We start from the raw sequence: 26,145 nt of genomic DNA, 5'->3' as shown, positions 1-26,145 counted from the left end.
GGGGACATTCTTCCAAGGTAATGATTAAGCTCAGTGCCTGGCAAGGGCACAGGCAACCAAGCCAAGAAGGTGAGCCCTATTCACACCTTGGCCAGGCTACAGTGGCCGGGACTGGTTTGGGAAGGCAGGGCCTCAGGGAATGAGGGCCCCAAGCTGGCAGCCACAGTCTCCTACTGCACACAGGTCTTATGAGAGCGTCTCAGGCCAGAGCCTCTGCTGACAGCTGTTCTGGGACCCTGCCCTTGCCCCAGCACCATGAAGCTACAGGTATTCTGGACTGGGCTGGAATACACCTGCAGGCTCCTGGGCATTACCACTGCAGCAGGTAAGACTCCACCTCCCTGCTGTAATTTCCTGCACACTAGGCAGAGCAGACAGGGCTTCCTGAGAGGTGGAAGCCATCTGACCAGGGGTGGGCTGAAACATCTAACCATATCTGCCCTTCATTTTCTTTCCCAAGACGCCCCAAAACAATGTTCTGCAGAGCAGCATCCAGTGCAAAGGAATCAAAGGGCCTGGTGTTAAATCTTTATTTGGCAACCTACCAACCTCCTTATCTTCTAAATGAGTGGGAGGATTTGCCCCATCTCCTGTGAGGTAGGGGCTGAAGGTTAATATGTAAAAGGCCAGATGCCTCACTGTAGAGTTATGAAAATGGTCAACAGGGTGCATCTGGTTTATTCAAGCCAAGCCCCTCTCATGGGAGAGAATTACCAGCACTCTGGCAGGCCGAGATAGGGGGCTGGTTATGAAGATCTTCATGCACTCTGTGATGCATGAAGATCTCCCTTAATGCACTGTGTGATGTACTGTGTGGTGGGGGCTTCCCTTAATCCACTGTGTGATTTGGGGAAATGGTTCCCTCTGCAGGGCTCCTCTCCCTTACTGGCCTGATCCCACAGCTGCTCTACTTGCCAGGAAAATAGATGGAGCAGAATCAGTGTGACTGCAATCCTGAGTGCTGCCTGCTTACTTCCCCAGTGCAAACCCTGACCCTGAGCTTTATGCCCCCCATATGGCCTGGATCTGTGTGGGGGAAGTGAGTAGGCAGCATTCTGAGCTCTTAGTTCTGGGCCACACTGTCCCTTGGGAACAAGGAGGAGACACCCACTATCCTCCAAGTAATTCTCCACTTTTGGAGAATGGGAAATGTCCCCCAGCTCAGACTCAAACAGTGTTGCTTCCAGCCCCAGCCTGTCCTTTGCCAATGTGTGAACTTGGAAGAGCCATCTGGGCCCTTTGGAGTTGAGCCATCTGGTCTGTACAATAGAGATAATTGGATCAGCTGGCCAGTTGTTTTGGAGAATCAAGAATGCATGAACAGATTATAGCTGGCTGAAACTGGGGATAAAAAACTCTTGGAAGAAGCTTGAGAGTGGGCTCTGCAGCATGTAGGCCCCGAGTTAGCACAGAAAGGGCATTTGAGATGATCTAATTCTGCCTTTCCTATTATAAGATGGAGCATCTGAGCTCAAATAAGGGAGTGACCTTAGCCAAGGTCACATTGCAGGTCAGAGGGACAGCCAACCTGGAGCCTGGGTCTCTTGACTTTCAAAAAGGCCAGGACCCTGACCAAAGAACTCTCTGCTTTACAGGGTAGGAAGTCACACCAAGCAGACACCAAGAAGGGTCTAGAATTGCTCTGCTGAGTGTTATTAAATGAGCTGGTGGGGGAGCCAGTTCCACATTCTGTCAAAAACACCTGTACCCTATGCTATGGGAATGACTGCCAATGCCCCCAACTGCCCATCCTAGGGAAGGAAAGTTAACCCTAAATAACTTTCTACATCTGGACTCAAGTTCTGGTCTACAACTGTTGATCTTAACTCCACCCTGCCTCCTCTAAGCCTTGGTTTCCAAATGTGGACGCACACCCCTTTCAGCTATCAGGTGTCACAATGAGTCTCCCTGCCACACTCTGCCCAGGGCCAACACTCTGCCTCCTGTCTAAAAACTATTTTAAGATGTATCTGTCCTTAATGGATTAGTTAAAAACAGTTTAAAAGTCTGATTTATCTCAGCCAGAGTAAAGGTCTGCAGCCATGTACATACCTGCACATGTGAGTGCTCCTCTTAACCACAACCCTTGTCTTTGTACAGAGGCTGGCTGTTACTGCAAAAGATGGGCCTCCAACTTGGTCTTAATATAGGATCTAGGCTAAAAATCAGCCATTAATTGCCTTCTATTGGCCAGGCTTTTCAATAATCTTGTTGGGGCTTTCTAAAGTGATGAGAGCAAGTGGGAAGCTGGAGAGAAAGGCTTTGGTGTTCTTGGGAATGAATTTTCTTCCAGTATCACTGAACTCCTGGCCTGTTTCCAGTGTATAAGATTTGCAAATTCTTTATCCCCTTAAGCCTCTTTTTAATGAAATTGCTGTTGCAAATTCCAGACTTTATTGGCAGGGTCATTGTTTTTAGAGAGGAAGTAAGACTTGAGACAGAGGCTCTCAGTTTGCAGAAATCAGAGACCTCTGGTAGCCTTTGGTCCTGCTGTGGGGAGGATTGTGGTTCTCAGAAGCTTGGAAAAGCATGTGACTCTACGTCATCCAGAGAGACACCTCCAGGAACCAGGCAGTTTCCATCAGCTGGCTTCATCCCCTATGCAGACAGGATCTGTGACTGTCAGAAGTTGCAAAGGTACAAAATCCCAGGGGACTCCACAGGGATGGAAAGACCCAGCAGCTTGGCTACAGTGTGCCCTGCACAGGTGCTGGCTGAGCTCATCACTCCCTCTTCACCCAGGCCCCTATGGATGAAGTTTCATTAGGATGCCAAGTGGTCCCACGGGCCATGCTGCCCCAACCCTCATCCAGCCCCATACCACAGAGTGGACACAGACAGAACATTACTACCAACAAATGAGAGTACACAGGCCATGGATGGACTGCTCCCAACCAGAAGTGTTTCAAAAATTAGAAAATTCTCTTCCTTTGTATCAATCATAAGGTTTATAGGCCAACACAAACCCACTCTTCTCTACTGGTCTTATACTTAGCTAGCTTCACTCATTTGCAAGACCTCCCTGGCTGAGAAGGCCCTGTATGTATGACCTCTCAGAGCCTGTTAAGCAGAAGGAGGATGCACTAGGAACTGCACACAGGTTGTGAGCACACTGAATTTCCTGTGCAGATGCTGTACATCTACTTGTTTGTCCCTCAGAGCAGGTCCTCACTGTGTCTACCTGAGAGAAGGGCTAGGACAACCTGAGTTAGAAAAGGCTCCAGGGGAGCCTGTATCATGCAACCTGTTCTCTTTGCAGAATAACCATCAAGAAAGGGAACCTGGGAAAGGAGGTTTTTCTTTTTTACTTTTTTAAAATTGTTGTTCAAGTACAGTTGTCTCCATTCTGCCCCTAACTGCCCTGCGCCACAGCCATCCCCACTTCCCACCCTTGATCCTATCTCCATTTGGTTCTGTCAATGTTCCTGAAAATCTGGGAAAAGGTGTTTTAAATGAGATAGGAGCACAGCAACCTGGAGCATCCCTTCCCTATAGAAAGGGCAAAGAGCTGGGCATGGGGGTTGCTTCTTATTCCTGCTCTGGGAAAGCAGAGTAGTTTCCCTTTGAATTCCTGCAGTCTTCTCTAGCCCTGAAGGTGAATCTCCATGAATTTACTCACCACTTTTCAGCCCTGCCCCAAGCTTGCAAGAAATGTAATAGGAAGTGTTCCCTGTGTCAGGGCAGATATTGTACCTTGAAGGCCCCAGACTTGGGTGGGTGTGGAGAAAAGAGAGGGGAGACTAATTTTCTCAGGCCCTTTCCTCACAGCTGCATCCTTGTACATGATGGGCTTGGGCTTTCCCAAAAGAGGAGGTGCTGAGAAAATGTCTATGCACTCTTGGCTGAGGCCTCCCAACTTTCCTCAGAGAAAAGTGGTTCAAGCGTGAAGCTCTTTGCTGCCAGCACTCAAGGGCATTTTTTGCTGTTCTAGCTTCTACTCTGGGTGTAATAGCTGACAATGAACATTATTATTCATGTATTTACTGTGGGCCAAACTCTGTGATACATGGTTTAAATATAGTGTCTCATTTCATCCTCATAACTACCCTTTGGAGCACTGCTATGTTCATCCTCATCCTCATTATATGTAGGGAAAACTGAGCCTTAGTGAGATAGAGCAATTTGCTCTATTTCTAACAACCAAAAAGAGGGGAGGCAAGATTTGGACTAATGGTGGTCCACTCCTAAGATTCAATTCTTAATCAATGTGTTCTTTGCCCTAATCAATCTAAAGGGGCACTTTTTTCCAGATCTTGGTGATCCCGGGATTTAGGATGCAAAACACACAGAGTGTACCAGTGAGGTCTAAGACCACCCATCATTCTTCCATAGTACCCTGCCATCAGTCAGTTCTGACAGGCAGAGGGACCATGGTGAGGATGGACATAGTAACAATGGAGCATAGTCAAGAATGACCAAACACTTCTTAAATCTAAAGACACTGACATATACAGCCACTCATTCTGTCTCTGAGTGATTACATGATTTGACTGGTGCTACTATTACTATCTGCCAGACCCACTCCTGGACCTCACCCAGTGACAAATCTGTACACATCTCCAGAGAGAACTATCACAGTAGCACCTTCATTTATGGATACAGCATTGCATACCTGACAATATACTATAAAGTCATTATCTTGCTGAAGTCCCACCAATGTCTATGAGGGCCAATGTCTGGGATCACTTAGGAATTTGTCTCTTTTTTCCTAGGTTTTGACCCATTAACCTCTCCTCTACACTAAGGACAGGGCCATACTCCTGCCACACTCCATTTGAAATGGTGGCTTATAAATATAGACTAGGGCAAAAGAAGCATTTAAACCCAAATGTTCTCATTATTTTTTAAAGAATACGGCAAATGTGTATTTAACCTTAACCCTATTCAAAGCCTTCAGAAACAAAATAATGTTTCCAAAGCAACCACCCTGCACTCTCTATTCTAATTTTCATCCTTCCTAAATGTATACCCCTGTGACCACCTCTTGCTCCTACCATGTAAGGAATCTTCATGCACTCCAACACATCAATGGGTGGAGTTATTAACCACTTTGTTTTCAGATCCTCCATAAATGCTTACCATCTTCTTTTCCCAATCTGTTTGTCTCAGTGTGTAAATGAAATATCCTTCCCTCTGGCCCACTCCCATACCACTGAAAAATAAGCATTTTTCTTTATTTCTTTGTACTTGTGCCCTCCTTCTTAGATTAAGAACAAGAAGCCTAGAACTCCACTTAGGATTTATTTACTCATCAAATATTTGCAGTTTCCACTTTATGCAATGTAGACACATATATTAGAATGGTATGACCTCCATCTAGAGAAGCATATGGTGACCAAGGAGACAAGCTAGAAAATACACATCCTGGTACTAATCACTACAGCATAGTGTATAAGAGGATGAATTATGTCCTTCTCTATCACTTACTAGGTGTGTGACCTTAGGCATGTTACCTAACCACTTTAAATTATGATGGAAGGAGACTTGACTTGGGTGGGGGGGTGGCGGTGAACACACAATACAATATATAAATGATAGGTTCTAGAATTACACACCTGAAATCTATGTAATCAGTGTCATCCTAATAAATTTAATAAAAATAATCTTCTCATCTATGAAATGGGGATAACAAATGCATCTATCCTTTGGGGTTGTGAGCATTCAATGACATGATGACTAAAGCAGGAAAATGCCTGGCATATAGATTCTCACTGGGTGCTCATTGATTTTAGAGGGATTTTCAGAACACAGGGACTATACAGCATGATTTATGGGCTTTCCTGCAGTATGGTAAATGAAGGAAGGTCAGAGGAAAATAATAAGGCAATATTTGACCCTTGAAGCTGGAGAAGGGAGAAGGGGCTGGACTGTGAGAGGCCTTACACTAACATTTCCCTCCACACTTTGAGCTTGGGTTATTAAGATCAGCCCACAAGAACTTGGTTATTTCTTTTTTTAATTATTAAATTGATTGGAGTGACATTGATAAATGAAACTATATACATTTCAAATGTACAATTCTATGATACATCATCTGTATATTGCATTTTATTCCATCCACCAAAAGTCAAGTCTCCTTCCAACACCATTCACTCAACTCCCTCATAGTAATCCAACTAAAAAGATGATAGCCTTGTTTACTTTTCATAGGATGACAGTTCTGTGAAAATCATCCTTAGTTCTGTACAACCATCTACAGGAGGTTATTATCAAAAAGGAATGTAGTTATATACAAGTGGCTGATGCTGGGGAGAGAGGGCTTACATGGTGTCCAAAGCAGGTCACACTGCTGAATCCAGTATTCAAGGGTTGGGGAAACAGACTTCTCTGCAAAGTCAGAACAAAATGTGTGGATACCGAGAGGAGTGAGGTTTGGAGGCATCACAACAGTCTACCACAGGGACTTTCTACAGGGCCAAACAAAATCAGCCTCTTGGCTGGTCAGCTTTAATCTATGGCTCATGTTTAAAGAAGCTAGTAAAGAATTAGTGGACTGTTTTCCCTTCAGAAAATTCTCCAAATAGCCATGTGAGAGTTATTGGAGGGTCCAAAGTGCCACACTGAACTCTAAAATTACTTTTAACTGAATATTTAAAACTTGCTATTATAAAATTTTGATTTTGAATCACAGTGTCTCTGAAACCTGGCTCATAAGTGTTGGTTGAAGAGCTCTCAATATACAGGTAAATCTCCCTACTGTGTTTAGAATCTATCAGAACTTCTGAGTTAAGAAGCCTGTAGCTACTACCTTATGTCTCAGCAGATTCTTAGCAACTGGCTTCAACATCTCCATGTTTTTAGAAACAGTGAAAATCTCTTTCACTTCTACAACTAGCTGTGCCCTCTTCTGAACCTAAAACACCACCAGCCATTGTCATCAACCCATTGCATTCCTACCTAAGATGCCCCTTCAGACACTAATGACCCTAATATCAGCAGGGGATAGCCCATACCAGCAGATGAAGAGTAGCAATAAATAAGACATGGGGAGTTATGAGGCTACCCTCAGCGGCAGTGAGTATAACATTCTCATCCAGCTACCCAGGTAACCAAGACAAAGATCACTGCCTTGCAAGAGAAGCTGGTTAGTTAGTGAAGTCTCTAGTGATCTCTGTCAAGTATCCTATGTTGCCATGAGGGCATTGAATGCAAGACAGGTGTCAGATCTCAACACAGCAAGGGAATCAGAACGGACAATGTACAATCAACCACAAAGTCCATACCGAGGCAAAAGCAGCACAAGAGCTAAAGCCAGGGAAATAGCCCCTCAACAATCAGCACCACGCACAGACCCCATCCTCAGGAACACAATCGTACAAGCCCTTAGGGTCCCTAGGAGACTACACAGAGGGTATTAAAAAGGGATGTGTGGTGGATGGGCCTGCAGAAGAAGCTGAGATAAGAAAATCAATGAGCAACATTGGTGCATAGAGAAGAGCTCTTAGTCACAATAAAATTGTGTATTAATGGAAGAAAGGATGAAAATAAAACCTCTTTCCCCTTGAGACCACTAAATGGGAACAACTTGCCTCTCATAATAATGCTATTAGCCATCATCTACATTTGCAGAACACTCTATAATTTACTGAGACTGATCTCTCATAGCCAATCACATAGTTTTTAAAGATTTTATTTATTTATTTATTTATTTATTTATCTAGAGGGTTAATCTTTTTTATTTTTATTCATTTTTAAATTTCTGTTCAAGAACAGTTGTCTCTATTCTTCCCCCCGCCACTCCCCCCATCCCAGTCATGCCCACCTCCCACCTTCAATCCTACTCTCCTTTGGCTTTGTCTATGTGTCCTTTATATATGTTCCTTGACAACCCTTCCCCCTTTCCCATCCCATTATCCGCTCCCACCTCCCCTCTGATTACTGTCAGTTTGTTCCAATTACATGTTTTTATTATTCTCATTTTCCAGAAGAGAAAGCAGGTAAGAGTCATGATTTGTTTGAGGAGCCAAGACTCAGCCTTTTTGATCAAGCTTCATATTCTCTCTGCTATAGCACAGCACCCTCCTACCTTTTGTCCACCCACATACTGGGGCCCACAAAATGTTCACAAGGTGTCTACCTGACCAAAGCCTGCAGCACAGCCTCTTGGTCCACAATCTCTAACAATGGCTAAGCCTAAACTAGCATAAATAGCTCAGGAAGGTAACTCAGAAAAAAAACCTAGCCTCTGGGAGAAGAAAATTCTCCTCCAGGGGTTGGACACAGCCCACACAGGAGAGACAGGAAAGGGGGTGGGATGAAGAGGCCAGCCTTGCCCACAAATGCTTGAGGAGAACGAGTTGGCTGTAACTGGTCCCATGCAAGAGGCCTACCTAGGGACTATAGGAAAGTGAAATGAAGGGGTGGGGATGACTTGCTAGAATGGGCTTGTAATGTGCTTCTATTGGGCTGAGATAAGGGATAATGAGATCTTACGGGACAGATAACGGGAAGGGATGAAGTAACAGGCCCCTCCCTAATAGTGATATAAAAGCAGCACAGCACAGCTCTGCCAGCACCTCCCACCTGCAGCAGGAAGCGCTATACAACCAGTATCAAGGCTGTTCTGGGGAAAATTCCTTCTTGCAGAGAATTTGTTATAATGAAGCTCTGTTTTGGGGGATGTGTATGGCATTTGTCTCCCTGTCTCCCTGCCAAGCTGTCAGCTCTTCTGACTCCATGCTGAGTTCTATACAAGGACCTCAGAGTCCTTTGTTGGGATGAATTGCTGATGAAAGTCACCTATTTTATGCTGAACTGGAGCCCTATGAAGGCAGAGTTTCCAAGATTCCAGCCAGGCTGCCACATAAGGTAGGAAAAGGACCAAGAGTGCAGACTACATTGCATCAGCAGCCAGAGCCCAAAGATTATAGTCCTTGAACATGTCTGGATGCCAGTACTGGAGCCATGGCCCTAGGAATGATGCCTCCCTCAGTTTAGAGTGAGTGCTTATTTAAATGTTGTGCCCAAGTGCCTTGCTCAGCTCACCATTGTCCTGGCTCAGCAGATGCTATAACTTCTGTTTTACTCAGAGTCCTGCCTACAGTTGAAGAGCTGGCAAAGTTCCTTAGTCTAACACTACAAAGTGAAGACTGAGCCCATCTTCATTCACAGGGATTATGTGAGTTCTATAGAGTGCAGGTGGTCCACCCATGCAGTCCTGGGGAGACAGACACTCAGGAGACAGGATGGCTGACCTTATCAAATACCAATTTCATTCTTCACTCTCTAATTTAAGGCTATACTTTACATTCATTTTCTGTCTTCTAAAGTGTCTGGTTTTGAAGATTAGACCCTGAAAAATTAGGAAACTCCAGGTTCTCAGTCAAAACAGTTTTGGAACCCTACATCTATGTCATGTAGAACTATGGCACCTTCCATAAACAGCTGGTTCCCAGCACATGTCAGTGGCTAGAGGTCAGTGAGCACACAGGAGAGGGCCTGTCATGGCAATGCCTCATGTGGCTATCTGCAGTGAGTACTGGATATAGTTCACAATTCTTTCCTGTAGTGGGAGATCTCACTTTTTCCTTTCTTCACTTTTCAACTGAGCATCTTTGCAAAATGGAGTTGTAGAAGGGACCTGCTTTGGAAAGACAGAGCCTCATGGATCCTCTAAGAAATCCTACCTAAGATATGAAACCACCACAGAATTCTATGGCCCCAAAGAAGGCCCCAGACACTACCCCTATTCCTAGGTAACTGGATCTCTAAGGCTGTGTACCCATTTGGGGAGGAGGACAGATGCTGCAGGACCTAGGAGCCTGGGAGTTGACTTCCTGACAACCAAGTTGAAGACCCAGTGAGAAAGGCCAGAGGCCATGAGGCCTTTGGAAAATTCACTCCTGAAAGAGTCAGAATGTAGACCAGGCCAGACACTGAAACTTCTAGGTAAAAAATCTCAGGTAGCTAGAGGATAAGATAAGCTGATTTTTTAGTTATCTATGGCTACATAATAAATCCACTCAAAACTTAGTGGTTTAAGACTACAACTCTTTTATTATGCTCAAAATTTTGTGGCTCAGGAATGCAGGCAGGGCACAGTGAAAACGGCTCTCCTGGGTTCCATAATGACTGGGATTTCGGGTAGGGCAACTAGAGCAGTTATATGTTCTGTTAGCTAGGTTCAGCAGTTCTTCTGCACTTTGTACTTTCTGGGGCTGGAATGTCAAAGAATAACTTCCTATACATGCCCCGTGCTTGACTGGCAGGTTCTGTGGTTCTCTCTCTCTCTCTCTCTCTCTCTCTCTCTGTCTCTCTGTCTCTCTCTCTCTCTCTCTCTCTCTTTGCATGATTATCTTGGAATTTCTCATACAGGGTGGCCTCAGAAACTTAAGACTTCTTACATGGTGGTAGCTTCTCCCAGAGTAAGTATTATAAGAAGTGTCAGTAAAAGAAGCTGTTTGCAAATTAGCCATGCAAGTCCCCAAAATTTACCTCTCCATCATTCAATCAGACAAGTGAGTCACTAGGCCAGACCACATTCAAGGGAAGGAGAATTATGTTATACCTCTCAGTAGGAAGAGTTGAAAATAATCTGTGCTCAGCTTCAATCTAACACATATCGCTGTTAACAAAGAAGCCTCAAATTGCATTGTTATAATTAGATTTACCTCTCAACTAACACTCTGAAGTATGTGTGGTCAACTCCCCTTTGCTGTCACAGATCCAGCAGGTCGGTGTCAGAGTTACTGCCTGGGGGTCAGCAGGAATGTTTTCACAAAGAAACCATTCCTGGCTCACTTATCTTAGAAATGGTAATTGGCACAACCTTGAGAGTCCAGGGAGAACTTCTGGGAGATAAGTGTCAGGACTAGCATAAGTCCTTGCTGAAGCAGTGGTCCCCAGGCACTCGGCTATACCCAGACTGCTGATAAAGAGGTTTTCCCAGAACCACAGGGCACAGCTGTCTCATTGGACCTGGCTCCCTTGGAGGGGTGGGAGGGAGTTGTCAGGTAAAAGAGGACATAAGGGTATGGGACCAGGAAGCCACACTGTCACTGCTTCAGTGTGGCCATGTGAACTTGCTCAGCCCTAGAAGTTACACAGAGAGGCACCCAGAGACAAGGCCATACCCTTCATCTGTACATGGAGTCATGGCTGTCACACTTCCAAACTCTTAACTCATGCTGCTCCATCCTCCTGGTATCACCTTGCCTTTCTCCTCTACAGAGATCTCCTCAGTTTCCAAGGAAATGCAACCTGTGTTCTTCCCATTCTCTATGCTATAGCTTGTTCCCACCTTCGACATCTCTATTTCATGGGTCTGTTCAACTGACTGCTCAGGCTCTGACACATATTTCCTTTGCACCCCTGTACTTCACCTGGACTGGCACAAAGGATATGCTGCAAATGAGGGTATAGACTCACCACTGGGGACTTTGGACCTCGAACAACCAGAGCAACCCTTGGGTGGCTTGGTGGATCTGCCCTGGGGGGTGAGATTTAGGCTGCAGCCACTTGTGACACTCAGAAGAGAGCCCTTCCCATGCTGTGGGCTCTTTGCCAGATTCCAAGGGTAAGCGGTGAATGTATTAAGTGCCAAAAGGGTCACTAAGATAGGGATAAGGCAATTTTCTGCAACTTTCTGATGGACTTGGGGGATGCAGTAGTCCACTGCCCATGTAACACAGGCTTCATCCATTTGACACACCCCATTCTTATCAAAGGCCCCAGGAAATATCCTCTCCCACCTGCACCATTCTCTCCACGGTCCTTCCCCAACCTCTGCCAGCAGGAACCTTGAAACCACTGAGGATTGATCTTGACCTCAGCTTCCCTTTGTCCTTTACTACCAGTGGCCTGGACCAACTTGCTCACTTCCAGAATGTTGGTTTGGGTTTTTTGTTTTTTTTATAAATAACATGGAGTTGACAATTCCCACCTTGAGGAATGTTGTGAGAGTAAAGAAGATGTGTGTAGGGGGCCTACTGCAGTGTACAGCATGTGTTGGGATCTCCCTGCGAGGCAGCTGGGGTGACCTACCCAGGGAGCTTCCAAACCTAAATATCTTGTGGTTACTTGTGACCATCTCACATCTCTGCTTCCACGACCCCCAAAAAGGCAAAAGACCATCATGCAACAGCAGGGAATGCCCTTCACCTCTCTGCCTGAAAATTTTCCTTGTCTGAGCCCCCAGACAGAGCAACCCTGCCCTCTCCCAAGTGCCCTGCCTGCAGATTCCCTGGGCACACCATTAAGAGCTGAAGCCAGAAATTTGCTTTACATCAGACCAACAAAGAAAATGGAGACTACCAGTGTGCTGGGAGAGAGTCAGAAACATCTAGAGCAGGGTCCTCTTCCTTGACCACCATGTCACATCTGCCAGCAGTCTTAGCCAAATATCACCAAAGCCTTTTACCCCTCTATCTAAGGTCAGGGAGCTTTCTGAAATGCCAATCTGACCACATCACTCAGCTGCTCCAAAACACCCAAGGTCTCCCATGCCTGATGTGTGGTGTCTTGTTCTTAAAAGATTCACAGTCTGGCTCAGTCCACATGTACTGCCCAATGCTCCACTCCTTGTGCCCCTGCTCCACAAGAAATAATTTGCTGTTATGCTTGCAAGGAGAGGTCTTCCTGCAGTGCCCTGTCCCTTCATTTATACATGTCCATTTCCTGCTGCCTTCACAGTCCACGTTGGTTTAAAGTCTTCGGGAATGGCCCTTGTCTCTCTGGCTCTCAGAGCACTTCAGTGAGCCTCTCTTACTGTCTGAGTCATGGTACTTTTTTCAGTTTGTATCTGTCATGTCTTTCCCCTTGGACCAAGCGTGCCCCAGAGAGAAGCCCAATGCCTGACTCTAGCCCACCATTGGGCTTAACCCCACATCATTCAAACAGAAAACACAGAAGATGATATAGAAGATACCATCTAAGAAGAGCTGCCAGGAGACACCCAGGAGTGCAACCAACTCACTCCAGAGCAGAAGAAGGGTCATGGGCTGGAGCCACAGGCAGACAGACAGAAGTAGGGGACATATGGAAGGACTTTATGTTGGTCCATCTTGTCTCAACTTTGCATACTGACCCTTTGTTTCAGTCAACAGGTATCAAAATAGCTCTCCACAGGCCAAATGGGTGCCAGTTAGAGAACCAGGCTGTTTCCAAAATTGTTCTCTGCCACCTGCTGGACATTTGCCACAAGCCCATGTAAATCTACAAAGACTCTGATGTGAATGAAGCCTGAGACAAAAATTAACAAGCTATTTTACTGAGCAACTGTGATGTACTTAGCATAATCAGTTTACTTAATCTTCATAACCATTATATTCAAGAAAGATAATGGGGTAACTGAGGCTCAGAAAGATTGAGTGACTCAGCTACTAACTAACAAAGGAGAAATTAAAATGTAGGATCTAACCTAGGCATTCATGGTTGGTTGGCTTATTTACTTCGTTTACACTTTTTGTACCTCAGCTTCCTCTTTTGTAAAATGAGGATAACATAGCACTTTCTCAGAGGAATGTTGTGATAATTAAAGAAGTTAATAAATGTTAACTGATGAGAACAGGACACATAGTGAAAAATAAATAAATGAATATTTGCCTGCAACGCACACATGCTACATACAACATATAACACACACCACACATAACTCATACACCATCACATACATATACCACATGCACCACACATCCAACACACATACGTATCACAACATGCTAACCACCACACGTGTGCACACAATACCACCACATATGCATACCACATGCAACACATACATGCCACACACAAAACAATGCAGACATTACACACCATAAACATACACTGGTAGACAGTAAAAACCAGAAGACTGCCCACCACCTGCAGCCAGAAATCTCAAGTTTGATCTGTAGGTCCTTTATATTCTGGCTTGTGTGTGTCCTTGTGAGAACACAGCCTCATTTCCCTCCCTGTGAAATGGGAGTATGGAATTCTCTGCATCACAGGGCTACTATGAGGAGCCAATATACATGTGACCATTATGTGTAAACCATTAAGTGCCCTGCAGGTTGCATTGGCACTGCAGAGGGGTGTGTGGCTGACTAGCATTCCCTGCTCCTCACTGGGGAAGAGTCAGTGAGCAGCCAGGACCTGCTAAGGACAGAGACACAGCGTCCTCCGCTGCTCTCAAACACAGGGGAGCCTTCACCTGTGGGTGCTGTCCTTCCTTTTCTTGATTAAAGCACTCTGTCCCCTTCTTCCTGTAGCACTTCCACAATCCCCCAGATGTAAAGATGGAGATGCTGGTGGTGTAAGTGGGGGGGTTCTACACTTCATTTCAGGAGGCAGCACTTCTACAGTGGGCAAAGAGCTCAGGCCACCCAGGGCTAGAAGCTTACACAGCTTCTCTGCCAGGGAAGAAAGAAAGCATCAGGCCTAGGGATGCCCATGGGCAGCAGAAGAGAATGACTGCTCACAAACAAATCTAACAACCCAACCCACCATCTTTGAATTTTCAGGGTAGGATAGGACAAGGTGGCAAATAGTAGGTTACGTCATCCGAGCCTAGAGAGAGAAATATAGATGCACTGAGTATGATCACGTATGTCCAGAAATAGGTCTGATTTGTGGGCCAACATCATCCTGGAAGAAGGTCTGTGAATATCTGAGTGCTGTCTGGGAAATGTTTCTATCAGTGAGTACATGGGGTCAGAGCTATGGCTGGTTGACTGAAACTGTTAGAGCAAGAGAGTCCTGTGAGCAAATGACAGGGAGCCAGCAAGTCTGCAAAGGTGTGTCCAAGACAAAATTCCCCTTGGAAAATGGAAGATTAAAGGTTTGAGCACAAGCATTTGAACACCAACTGTCAAGAAAAGACAAGAGGGAGATAAGGCTGAGCACTTCCCATGCCAGAGCAAAACCCCAGGGGCTTCATAAGCACTGAGTCCAAAGCAATGAGCCATGAATGTGAGATGTAGGTGCCAAACCAGCAAATGAAAAAAAAGGTCATGAAAACAGCAAGAACAAGCAGTTCTCACTCATGTCCAAACACTGAAGCCCAGACACACAGCACACATGGGCATGGGCCTGCAGGACAGTGAGGTCCCTTTAACCCAGGACACACAGAAGATAGCTATAGGGCAAAGCATGTGGTGTCCTGTCATCATGGGCTGTCTCTGGGGGTGCTCAGGGATGGTGGCATGACCAGTGTAGGCAGAGAAAGATGGCATTTGTGCTCTGGACTAAAAGACCTGTGGGGTTCTGCCTGAAACCACTCTTGTTTCCAGAAACCAATTCAGAAGGCTCCCTGCTCTCTTGTATCTTCCCAGCCACCAATCTCTGTGCCTCACAGGAAATAGTCCCCAGGGAAAAGGCTGACTCTATGGCCAAGGAGCCCTCCTCAGGTCAGTGCTGTGGCTGGAGCACCTGGGCCACTCTCCCCTCTCCTCTTCCCCTTAGTGTTGATCGGCGTGGGCACTGAGACCTTCCTCCGGGGGCACTTCAAAAGCTTGGCTTTCTACCTGCTGTGAGTATGTGGACACAAGCCCTTCTTTGCCTGCATATTCTGCCCCACCTCACTCTGAGTCTATCTTTTCAGATTAACCCAGAGCACCCCACCCTTTCCCTCGATAAGTCCATCCTATCCCAAAGGTGGAAGGACTAGTGCAGCCCTTAATATATCCTTTGCTTTTGGAAAGGGCTTTAGTCAGACCATCCCATAAATCAACCAACTGTCTTTCCATCACCCCCCATATATCCATCCATCTATCAACCTATCCATCTGTCCACCCATTCATCTCTTCTATAATTTCTTAGCTAGAAAACATTAACTGAGTTCTTCCTTTAGAGAAAGGAGCATCTAAAAGGACTATAAACTTCATCCCATCTTCATGCCAAGCACAATTAAATGTTTTTTTTTATTTACGTCATGTCCTTTAATGATAGCACTGTAAAAGTGAATAGTGTCCCAGTTTTGCAAATTAGAAAATTCAGTGGGAGTAAGCTGCTCAACCCACATCGCCAAGTTCATGAGCAGCAGCAGGGCACAGACTCCTGGGGCCCCAGTCATTTTATTTCCCCAAACTCTATTCTTTCATTTCTGCCAGCTGTCTCTGCAAACACCCCCTGGCAGGGAGGAGATCATGGCACAGTGATGTCCCAGGGTGGGAGGAAAGCCTGGCATCCCTGCAGGCTCTGACTACCCAGCTTCTCAGCAGCCCAATCCTGAAGGACACAGGGAGCCCAGTATGCCTTTGGAGTCAGCAAGATGCATCCTCTCCTCCTCTCCCCCTCCCCCTTCACACCTACCTTCATCACAGTGGCCTTGGCTGCATGCTAAGGAGCCCACACACCCTGCTCAGACAAGCTCTTTGGTGTGCAGAGTGGATCACATCCACCATCTTCCAACCATGTTCCAACCTCCCAGTGCATTTCCACAATGCCATAAAATCAGCCAATTAGAAACACAGGGCCCTCTGACAAACTTGCAATGGCTGCCACAGCCTCCAAGCCACACTTTTTTGTAATCTTCTAACCTCCACCTTATTCCTTGTCACTCAGTTTATACCCCAGGAGGTTCTGACTCTTTCCCAAACACATATCACCTTCCTTTAAGCCTTTGCTCATCCTGTCAGACACCTGGGGTGCTTTTTGACCCACTTCGGTATTCCCAAAGCATTCCTTCCTGGCATTCTGCCCTGGGACCCCAGCCTGTGCCTAGGACTCCTACTGGCTGGAAGTGACTTCTTGCTCTAAAGGTTCTTCATGTCTTGCTGAGCCTGTCCCAGCCACTATGCACTGTCTCCCTAGAATCCAGAAGCAGGTCCTGGACTTCCTCTTCTTCCTATGGTTTCCTCGTAGACCCACAAACATTATTAGGGTAAGAGCTGGAGGGTTATTATCTGACTATACCAGGTCAGGTTGTGACAAGTTAATGCTGCATGCTTTCTGCCCAGCACCCTGCCTCTTCCTGATTGCCTCTGTCTGTCTTAAGAGGACACTGTGCCCACCTGGTCATTTCATGGTCCAGTCCTAGAATAAGTTATTTCTGACTATTCCCTGTTCTCCAACCCCAAGGAATTAGTACCCATGGTCCACCTTGCCCATCCTTCCTACACTCATGTCCATTCATTCCTCAAGGGCCATCCAGATATCTTAATGTCCTGCTTCCCTATCTTCACTCCTTTCTCCCATTCTCACCCACAGCATGCACTCTCCCCTATGCAGATCTTAGACTCTTGGCATTGTGTTCCCTCAAACTTAGAGCCTTCATCTATTGTAACACATGCCCTATGTGAATGTCACTGCCTTCTCTGTGTTCCCAGGACCAAGCACGGACCATGATCAAGAGTAGGCACCAGAAGGAACTCATCTGTCATTGGCTTTCCCGTTGTTCTTCTCCACTTCTCCTTTACACTTGCTTCCTCTCCCTTCTTCCTCTTTCCTATGAGACCTCTCACTACCTTCCTCATACTTACCCAATGTCCAAAGGTATTAACACTTAAAATCTGAACAATAAGAGTTAGGAAGACACTGGGAGGCATAGAGAGAGTGGGAGAAAGTAGAGGTAAGGTACTGAATAGTCACAGTGAGAGACAGAAAGCAATGATAGTAACTAATACATACAGAGGTGGGCAAAAGTAGATTTACAGTTGTGAGTATGCAAAACACAGAGTTTATTCTTATATTGTTATTTACTAACATGTACTTTTCCACATGAACAACTACAAACCTACTTTTGCCTACACTAATATCTATATGTGATGAGAATTATGTGCCAAGCACATTTGAAGGACTTTAAAAATATCAACACATCTAGTCCTTGTAACAATTTTATTGTTGAAACACAATGATTACTCTCAGAAAACTGAGGCAGAAAGAGGTCAAGCCCCTTGCCTATGGTCACACAGTTGATCAGGGACAATACCCTGAGGAAGACCCTGAGAAAACCCTGAGGAAGACCCTGAGGTCCCTGAGGAAACCCTTCCCCTGCAAGGCAACATCTCCTCTCACTCATTCATTTACTTCAATGCAAATCCACAGAACACTTAAAAATAAATCTTTCCAAGAGTAGGCTAAGGCCACATGGAAGAATTTGAGACCACCAGACAGACAAGGAGAGAAGGGAGAAGTTCTTCCAAGAAAAGCATGCCTGTGCAAAGGCCCTGTGGCACCTGGCAGTTTCCTGTGTAGTCAGAGGAATATGGAAGCTCATGTAGGCTTTTAAAAGGCACAGGCTTTTAAGAAGCACAGGACAAGGAATTTAAATTCTGTAGATCGGTGAGATTCTCCAGTTAATAAAAAAATAGAAAGTATTAGGACTGGCCCAGGAATCCATCATTTTACATATTCCCCAGGTAGTCTTATCAGAAGGTCTCTGGACCACACATGGAATATGAGGATGCTTTGAAGAATTCTAAATTGGGAAGAATATGATCAGACTTGGGTGTCAGAGCAAGCCTTTGGGCAGCTTCTGGTGATGAAGTGGAGGAGCAGGGTGCAGAAGGTGAGGGCTAGGGAGTCAGTGAGGCCAAAAGGGGGAAGGTACATGTGTCCCAGGGGCAATGTCCAAACTCAGGTGATACAGGTGAGGCCAGAGATAATGGGACTAATTCTAAGGCTATTTAAAGAACACAGTCAGCCTGTCCTAGTGACTTTTTGAAGGATGAGAAAAGAGGGAAAAGAAAATGAATTCAGCTTTAAGACTCTCAAGTCGGGCAATGACTGTTTGTCCTAGTAACCATTGGTAGAAGAAAATCTGCCACAGTCTACACAGGGGAGCTATGATCAAGGCGGTTCTCTCATATCAGCCTGCAGCATCCTCCTCACCTATCTCTGAGCCCCAGACCCCAGCTCCTTTACCACCACAGCCCAACCCAGCACAGGTCCTGGCATCAAGATGGCTCCTGGTAGAAGCTGGTTGGGTGATGGGGTTAAGTCAAGAACCTCCTGGTCAGTTGGTTAGCTGTAGCTACCCAGAAGGCCAATGTGCTGTGAGGAGATGGCCCACAGGAAAGTGAAGGGAGAATCAAAGAATGCCCAGCCTCCTTCACCTGTCTCCATCATAGGTTTACAGGAGTCACCGTCTCCGTGTGTGAAGGGGCCTATTTTGTGGCTCAGATGTTGACCATCTGCTTTCAGTAAGTAGCCTCCACTGCCAAGGGATTCATGCCTTTTCTTGGGGGCCAGGGAGGGAACAACCCTAGGCCTAAAGGGGCCTTTTATCATCTCTGGAACCCTCCTCACTCAGCTAGGGTCTGGTCACAAAGGAATTGACCACCAGGGGGAATTAAAGAAGCATGGCAAGCAGTGGGGTGTAGAAGGAGGGCCAGCCCCCATCACTGCCCAAAGCTAGCCTGGGCAGGATGAAACTGTACCCTGCTCCAGGCCAATTTGGAGAATGGCAAAGATGGACCTAAAGGCAAGTGCTCCCTTCCTTTGAAACCTGGAGAGAGCAACCCTGAAGAAACCTGCTTGGTACCAGGCCTCTGTCAGGCCTATGTATGGATTCTGCATGCTCCTCCAGGCCAACATCATTTCATGCCTAAGCAATTTAAAAGCCCCTCCAGGCCAACGTCATTACATGCCTAGGCAAGTCTCTGGGAACAGGGCGCAGCTGGATTCCAGCCTGCTCACCCACATAGCCAAATCCTTTGTGCAGGGCACGATCTGCACAACCATTCCAGCCAGGTGTTTCCCATACTGACTACCTTCTCCACTGTACTGTGGACTTCCCAGGGGACCCCTGAGACTCCTGAGTCTCTTTGCACTGCCTTTGCAGTCCCTTTGGAGGGGCATAGGCAAGAACCCTAATTATGTAACTACTGAGAACTCCCACCCTAGGGAGGTTCAGCCAGAGGCCACTGTAGAGAACATGGTCACAGTAAAACATCACCCCAGCCTCCTATATCCTCACAGAATGCTGAGGCTTTCCTGAGTCATTTTCTGCTTGCCACTAACCCTGAACTTTTTCCTCCCAGGTGTCAGCCAGGGTCTCTGGCCTACAAAGCAAGAGAAAAGGCCCAGTGGCTGGGCTGCTTCCAGAAGTTCCTGGCCTATATGCTGCTGTCTGTGGCCTGCTTCCTCCACCCTGTCCTGGTCTGGCATGTGACCATTCCAGGTAGGAGTTACAGGAGGTAGTGGAGGCAGGCAGCCCCCACCACAAGTAGGCAATGAGCAGAAAGGGTTGAATCCTTCTCACCTCAGTCAGCAGTGACATTGACTCCAGGGTCCCCACTTACCCCATTGCCTGCTCTGGCTTAAGTCATGAGGATGAGGACCTATCAGACTTCTCCATGCTGATTAAATATCAGAAATGTCCCTTAATCTTTCATGTAGGTGTCCAGAAACTGCACCTCTAAAAGGGACCAGGCCTTCCTCTCAAAGCCTGTGTAGAGATTGAGCTTTAGGAGGGTAAGAGATGGCCATTGCTCTGCCCAAAGCCACCTGTGTCTTCTCAGTGCCTGATTCAGATGCAAACTCTTCAGCCTGGTTGGGAAAGCATAACATGAAAGAACCTATAAAGACCCTCAAAGCCTCAACATCTTCCCCTACTTCATCTCACAAACCTGGCTGGTCAGCCTAGTTCCTGATCTCAGAAGCCAGGACTCATACTTCCACCTCCTGGATTTTGTCCTAACCTTTTCTGCTAATAGCCTCCTCTGCCTTCTTTCTAGCTATGAAACTGTGCCCCGTCTCATGACCCATCTAAAATGCCAGGAAGCAAACTGCCCAAGGAGATAAGATTGAAAGCCAGAGTCTCCTTTTCCTTCCTGCAGTTTCTCATAAAGTACCTGTTATGGTTTCTGAAGGCCACTCTGCCAGGCTCTTCAGTGGACTTCTGAGCAGGATTCATCACTGCAGAGGCTAGAGCAAGTCACTACCTCCTGCTTCTTGGAAAGGGAGAGAGGCCCAAGAGGCTCTGGCCCTGGCAGGCAGGACAGCCACCTTCCCCTCTTCTTCAGGACAGGGCTGGATTCCCAGCAAAGAACCCAGAGCTTCAAGTCTCAGCTTGGAATGAAGGGGTCTGGAGGCTGTGTGAAGAGCCAGGAAAGGGGACCAGAGCTACACCAGCCCCACCCAAAAGTATCTGTACTTTTCTTTGTGGTTATTGGGGAAGCTAAAACATGAAGGCAATCTCCCACTTCTGGAATGGGAAGGAAGTCCAGTTCAGCAGATGGGCCCTGGTATCCAACATAGAATCCAGACACATTGAAGGTGTCACAGGCCCAGTCCAATGAGCTGTACTAAGAGGGAAGCTGAGTGTGATGATGGAAGTCTATTTGGGCAACACCAGGGTCAGCTGTTAGTAGAAAGGGAGCTTCAGGAACAGGGTACCTGATCTAACAGTCAGGAGGAAGGCCCTAGAATGGCACTGGCCCTGCTGACATGCCCCAGCCAGGCACTAGGCCTGCCCCTTGAATCTGATGTGGGTGTGTGAGTCCAAGTTAGGTGAGAGGGCTGGAGCACAGGCAGCCTGAGTGTGGCCACACAAGTGTGCTGTCATGACCTTTTGAAATGGTGAGCTCGAATAGCCTCTGGCTTTTCTCTAGGACACATCTAGCATCCTGACCTCCCAGATCTCTTCCAGGCTCCATGCTTATCATCACTGGCTTGACCTACTTCCTTCTCAGCAAACGGAAGAAGAACAAAGCTTCCCCTGAGGTGCCAGCCCCCCAGGAGCAGTACACAGACCTCTGCAGTAGTGCCATGAGCACCATCATATCTGGGGACATTGAAAAAACATACACCTTCCATGGAGCCCTCAAGGAGGGGTCCAACTCCTTCTTTATGCACATGAAGTGCATCCTAAAGGGGACCAGGAAGCCCAGCACCCTCCAGCATCCAGATGCTCTGACAGAGTTGACTTTGGAGCATGCTGACTCACTAGCCAAGAAGAAACAGGTGCACTTTGAAGATCATGTGGTCAGGATCATCCCAGGCCTCATTGAAGGCCCAGACAATGAGGACAGTGAGCCAGAGGAAACCACCTCTGACACTACCCCCATCATCCCTGCACCCCAGGCTCCACTCTTCCTGTCTTCTCTAACAGATATCATCCTCTTCTGAGCTGCTTACTCAAGCCTTAGAGATGTTTGGCAAGGGGTCGGCATAGATTAATGGCTCTACCTGGAGTTTTCTGATATTTGTGGGTCCTCCAGGGAGCCCAGGGTCTTTGTAGGTCAGCTCTTCAAGGGGTGACCAAACATACTCCAGTGGACCTCTAGGGCCATTGAGTGGCATGATGGGTCCTGAAGTGGCCTTAAGGGAGGTACAAATGAAGCCCAAACTGCTTCAAACCAGAACAAGTTCTTCTTCCTGGACATAGAGTGAGGAAATCCTTTTGCTTTCTCCAAAAATATCATCACTCCCACTTCACACAAGGCTGCCTCAGCCCCAAGAGAAGCTACCAGACTTCTGCTGCTCCTAACACAGGTCTCAACACTCAGCAAGGACTTCTGTCCATTGCATTTCTGAAGCAGCATCCCAGCTTTGAAGGCCCAAGGATTCACTGACAAGTTATGCGTGTACACGGAAAGTATAGAAGGTGGCCATGGGTCCCAACCTCCAAATGAGATTGCTCAGATAGGGAGAAACGACCAGGCTGCAGGCTCTCAGGACAAGGGAGCAGTGCCCAGAAGTGGGCTGCATGCTCTTTGTTCTCTGGGGCTAGCGCTGGGCAGCAGGAGTCACAGAGCCACTGAAGGGAAAAGTGCCACTTTGCTCAGTGCAGGGAGAGCCAGGCCAGATAAGGGGTGCTTGTTCTGAAAGCACCACTGAGGCCTCTCTTCATCCCCACCACATGAACTTTTCCAAGATTCCAAGTAGATGATGTAAACTAAAAGCTCCTGAAAGCCAATGACAGATTTTAGCCATGAATGCTACAGCACAAGATGCAATGCCTGCTCTACGCAAGGACCACAGAGGTGGTGCCCTGAAGATTCAACCAGCAAAGAGAAGTGGCTCTGCCATTCTTAGGTGCTTGGTAGTAGAATAGATGATAAATATATGTTTGTTTAAAATGGGAGGAAATAAGAGGGAAAGAGGGAGGGTAGGAGGAAAGTGATCGAGCAGGTTAGCTTTCTGCAACCACGTCATGGAAGTGAGAGTTAACCCAGCTTAAGCAAAGAAATTTGAATCAGATATTCCTTAGTTAAAGGACTTGCAATACGTTTTCATTTCTAAAAAGTGTCCTTTGGTCCACGGGGTTGTTGTAAGGAAGAGTAAACATGCTCTTCTTCATAGACAATCTGAATTAATGAGAAATCCAATCACACACTCCCGAGTTTGTGTGTGAGCAGACACCAGGACCTGCAAAACAGCCCTCAGAGCACATACTTAAAGGTCTAGGTAAGAAATGTGTGTTCATTCTTGTGTACTTTTCAACATCCCCTACAATTTATTTCACAAATGTATGGAAATAGCCAACTAGAAGCTAGTATCATTTTCATGGCTGAAGACAGCAAGTGTCTCATATTAGCAGGTCTCTTCCTGCAATAACAGTTCTTTTGTAAACCAAGTAAAAAAGACACATTTCCATAAGCCCTCCATGGTGGAAGTAGTAGAGATATTTCTTTAACTGTCACTGAGAAGGGACTTCAGGATCTGAGAGTCACAGCCAGAAGACAATGAGTAGTATGAAACGTGAGTGTGGATATATGGGAATTGTGCCCAATTTTAATGGGAAAGAGTCCTAGACAGGACACGTGTGCAGAGAAGCAGCCCAGGCTCTTGCACCTGTCATGTGAAGAAGAGCAATGTGATGAGCACAGCACAGATGCAGCCAGCCTCTGCAGACCCCAATGTTCCTGCCTTATTCTCAGAAGCAGAGCTGGATGGATGACAAGCTTACATGCAAGAAGCACACCCGGAATTATAATGTCAGAGCCCTCAGATCTCATTTAATAAACATTTCTGTAAACCCAAGAGCACTGTGTTTGTTGCATCTTAGATGTAAATGGGAAATTGGGAGCTCCAGGTGATATGCTGTGCCTGTGACTGAGACATCTAAACTTCCTTGTGCCTGTCATCAGTTAAGGGAGAGTCTGATGCAGCATTAGAGATCCAAACAATTATGATCTTATCAAGATTAGCAAAGTACAGTTTTCAAACACTCTTATTGCTGGAAAAAGAAAAAAGCTGAGGTGAGACCATTAAATAGACCAAAGCCCTCACCTCTGTCAGTGGACCAAGAAAGAAATTTCCACCTCCTCATAAGCAGATGTAATACCATGTGTCACCAGTTGATTCTCAGCCAAAGACAACCATCCTTATTCACTCCTATCCCTGTACAGAGCCTCATTCTTGCTGAGAACAAAACAAAAGCACTGACCCCATTGTGTCCCACATCCCTTTCTCAGCAGAAAGCAGATCAGACATTTTGTAGATGTGAAACAATAACAGGAAGTAGAAAGAACTCATTAAATCTTCCACTAACATGAATAGAAAGAACTCATTAATTCTTCCACTAACATGCTGATTGACCTTGGCCAAACCCCTTTATCTCTCTGGTCTCAGTTTCCCCTATTAAGCGGAAATAGCTTAAAAATTTCTCCCAAGATTGGTGGTATGACCACTTAACCAAGAAAGACGGGGAAGTGCTCTTCAGATCAAAAATCACCCAAGTCAGTGTTAAGTGCACTTTTCTTTTACTGTGGGATCCTCACAGTGAGAAAGCCCCAACATGTGAAAGCACTGAGGAAAACAACACCAAGACTTTTCTCTGAGGCAAGGCCAATGCAGATCCAAAAGCTTCTTTCTCAAATTCAGATTCCAGTGCTTGAAACTGGAGATGATGCAACCAGCAACCGTCCAGCTTAGAGAGTCATGGTGGACCCCCAATCCTAAAGAGCCATGCCCTGGAGGTCTCCCAGTATAAGCACTCTTTTCCATCAGTCATAGGGGCTTTTTTTTTTTAGTTTTTTAAATATTTTTATTGAGATATAATATACATACCATAAAATTCACCAATTTATTATTTTTTAGTACATTCATTGTCAAGTACATCACAATTCAAGTTCACATTTCATCATGGCTCCTAAAAAACATTAATGGTCACTTTTCACCCCACTTTAAACCCACCCTAAGCAACCACTAACCTACTTTATGTCTTTATAGATTTCCTTTCTGGACATTTCCTATACATGGAATCAGATAAGACATGGTCTTTTGTGACTTGCTTTGTTTACTTATCATAATATTTTCAAGGTTCATTCATGTTTCAACATGTATCTTTATTTTATTTTTTTTGTGGCTGAAAAATATTCCATTATATGGATATACTACGTTGTGTTCATCTTTTAATCTGTTGATAGACATTTGGGCAGTTTCTACTTTGCGACTATATAAATAATGTTGCCAAGAACATTTATGTTCAAGGGTTTGAATGGATATATATTTTAATTTCTCTTAAATATATACCTAGGGGCAGAATTGCAGAGTTAAATGGTAACTCAATATTTAACCTCTTAATAAAGTGTTAAACTTCCAAAAGGGGCTGTACCATTTTACATTCCCACCAACATTGTATGAGTGTTCTTTCCACATCCTTGTCAACACTTATTATTTTCTGTCTTTTTTATTATAACCATCCATTTACTATTATTTTGATGTGTATTTCTATAGTGACTAATGCTGTTGAGCATCTTTTCATGTAATTAATAACCATTTGTATATCTTCTTTAGAAAAGTCTATTTAAATGCTTTGTTTGTTTTTTAATTAGGTTTTTTTGGTCTTTCTTTTTTTTTTACTTGTAAGAGTTCTTTATATATTCCAGATACCAGATCCTATTCAGATATATAATTTGAGAATATTTTACCCTGGGCTGCCTTTTCACTTTCTTAATAGTGTTTTAGCAGTATAAAATATTTTATTTCATGAAGTCCAATTTATCTATTTTTTAAATTTTGTTGCTTTTTCTTTTGTGGTCAAGTCTAACAAATCATTACTTTTAACTGAAGCTCATAAATATTTACTTTTATATTTTCTTCTAAGAGTTTTAGAATAAATGTTAGCTCCTAAATTGAGAAACATGGTCAATGTTGAGGTAATTCTTGTACATGGTGTGAGTTAGAGTCTAACTTAATTCTTTTACATGATATCCTGTTGTTCTAGCACCATTTATTGCATTGAATTGTCTTGGCATCTTTTGTCAAAAACTTATCGATCATAAATTTCCATTTTCAACTCTATGCCATTGATCTGTTTATCTGTCTTTATGACATTAC

General features: G+C 45.4%; 1 protein-coding gene across 5 annotated transcripts; it reads left to right on the top strand.

Annotated features, from left to right (window-relative positions):
- TMEM72 (transmembrane protein 72) lies at positions 1–25,553 on the top strand. Of its 5 annotated transcripts, none has more exons than XM_037137212.2 (5): positions 1–69; positions 184–325; positions 18,987–19,058; positions 19,899–20,038; positions 21,509–25,552. In XM_037137212.2, exons 1-5 carry the CDS (start codon positions 21–23, stop codon positions 21,985–21,987), a joined length of 882 nt encoding a protein of 293 aa, XP_036993107.2. In that variant the 5' UTR covers positions 1–20; the 3' UTR covers positions 21,988–25,552. The 5 variants fall into 5 exon arrangements, with proteins under 5 accessions (XP_036993107.2, XP_036993108.2, XP_053523359.1 ...); XM_037137213.2 differs by lacking the exon at positions 1–69 and adding an exon at positions 15,379–15,445 and having other exon boundaries at positions 77–325; XM_053667384.1 differs by lacking the exons at positions 1–69; positions 18,987–19,058 and adding an exon at positions 15,379–15,445 and having other exon boundaries at positions 77–325.
- Positions 25,554–26,145: the final 592 nt, after the last annotated feature.

The sequence above is a fragment of the Artibeus jamaicensis genome, unplaced genomic scaffold (assembly GCF_021234435.1).
Source record: "Artibeus jamaicensis isolate MK-2021 breed Jamaican fruit bat unplaced genomic scaffold, CSHL_Jam_final contig_468, whole genome shotgun sequence".
Lineage (NCBI taxonomy): Eukaryota > Metazoa > Chordata > Mammalia > Chiroptera > Phyllostomidae > Artibeus > Artibeus jamaicensis.
The sequence above is the reverse complement of the archived record's forward strand: the minus strand, read 5'-3'. Positions and strand labels throughout refer to the sequence as shown.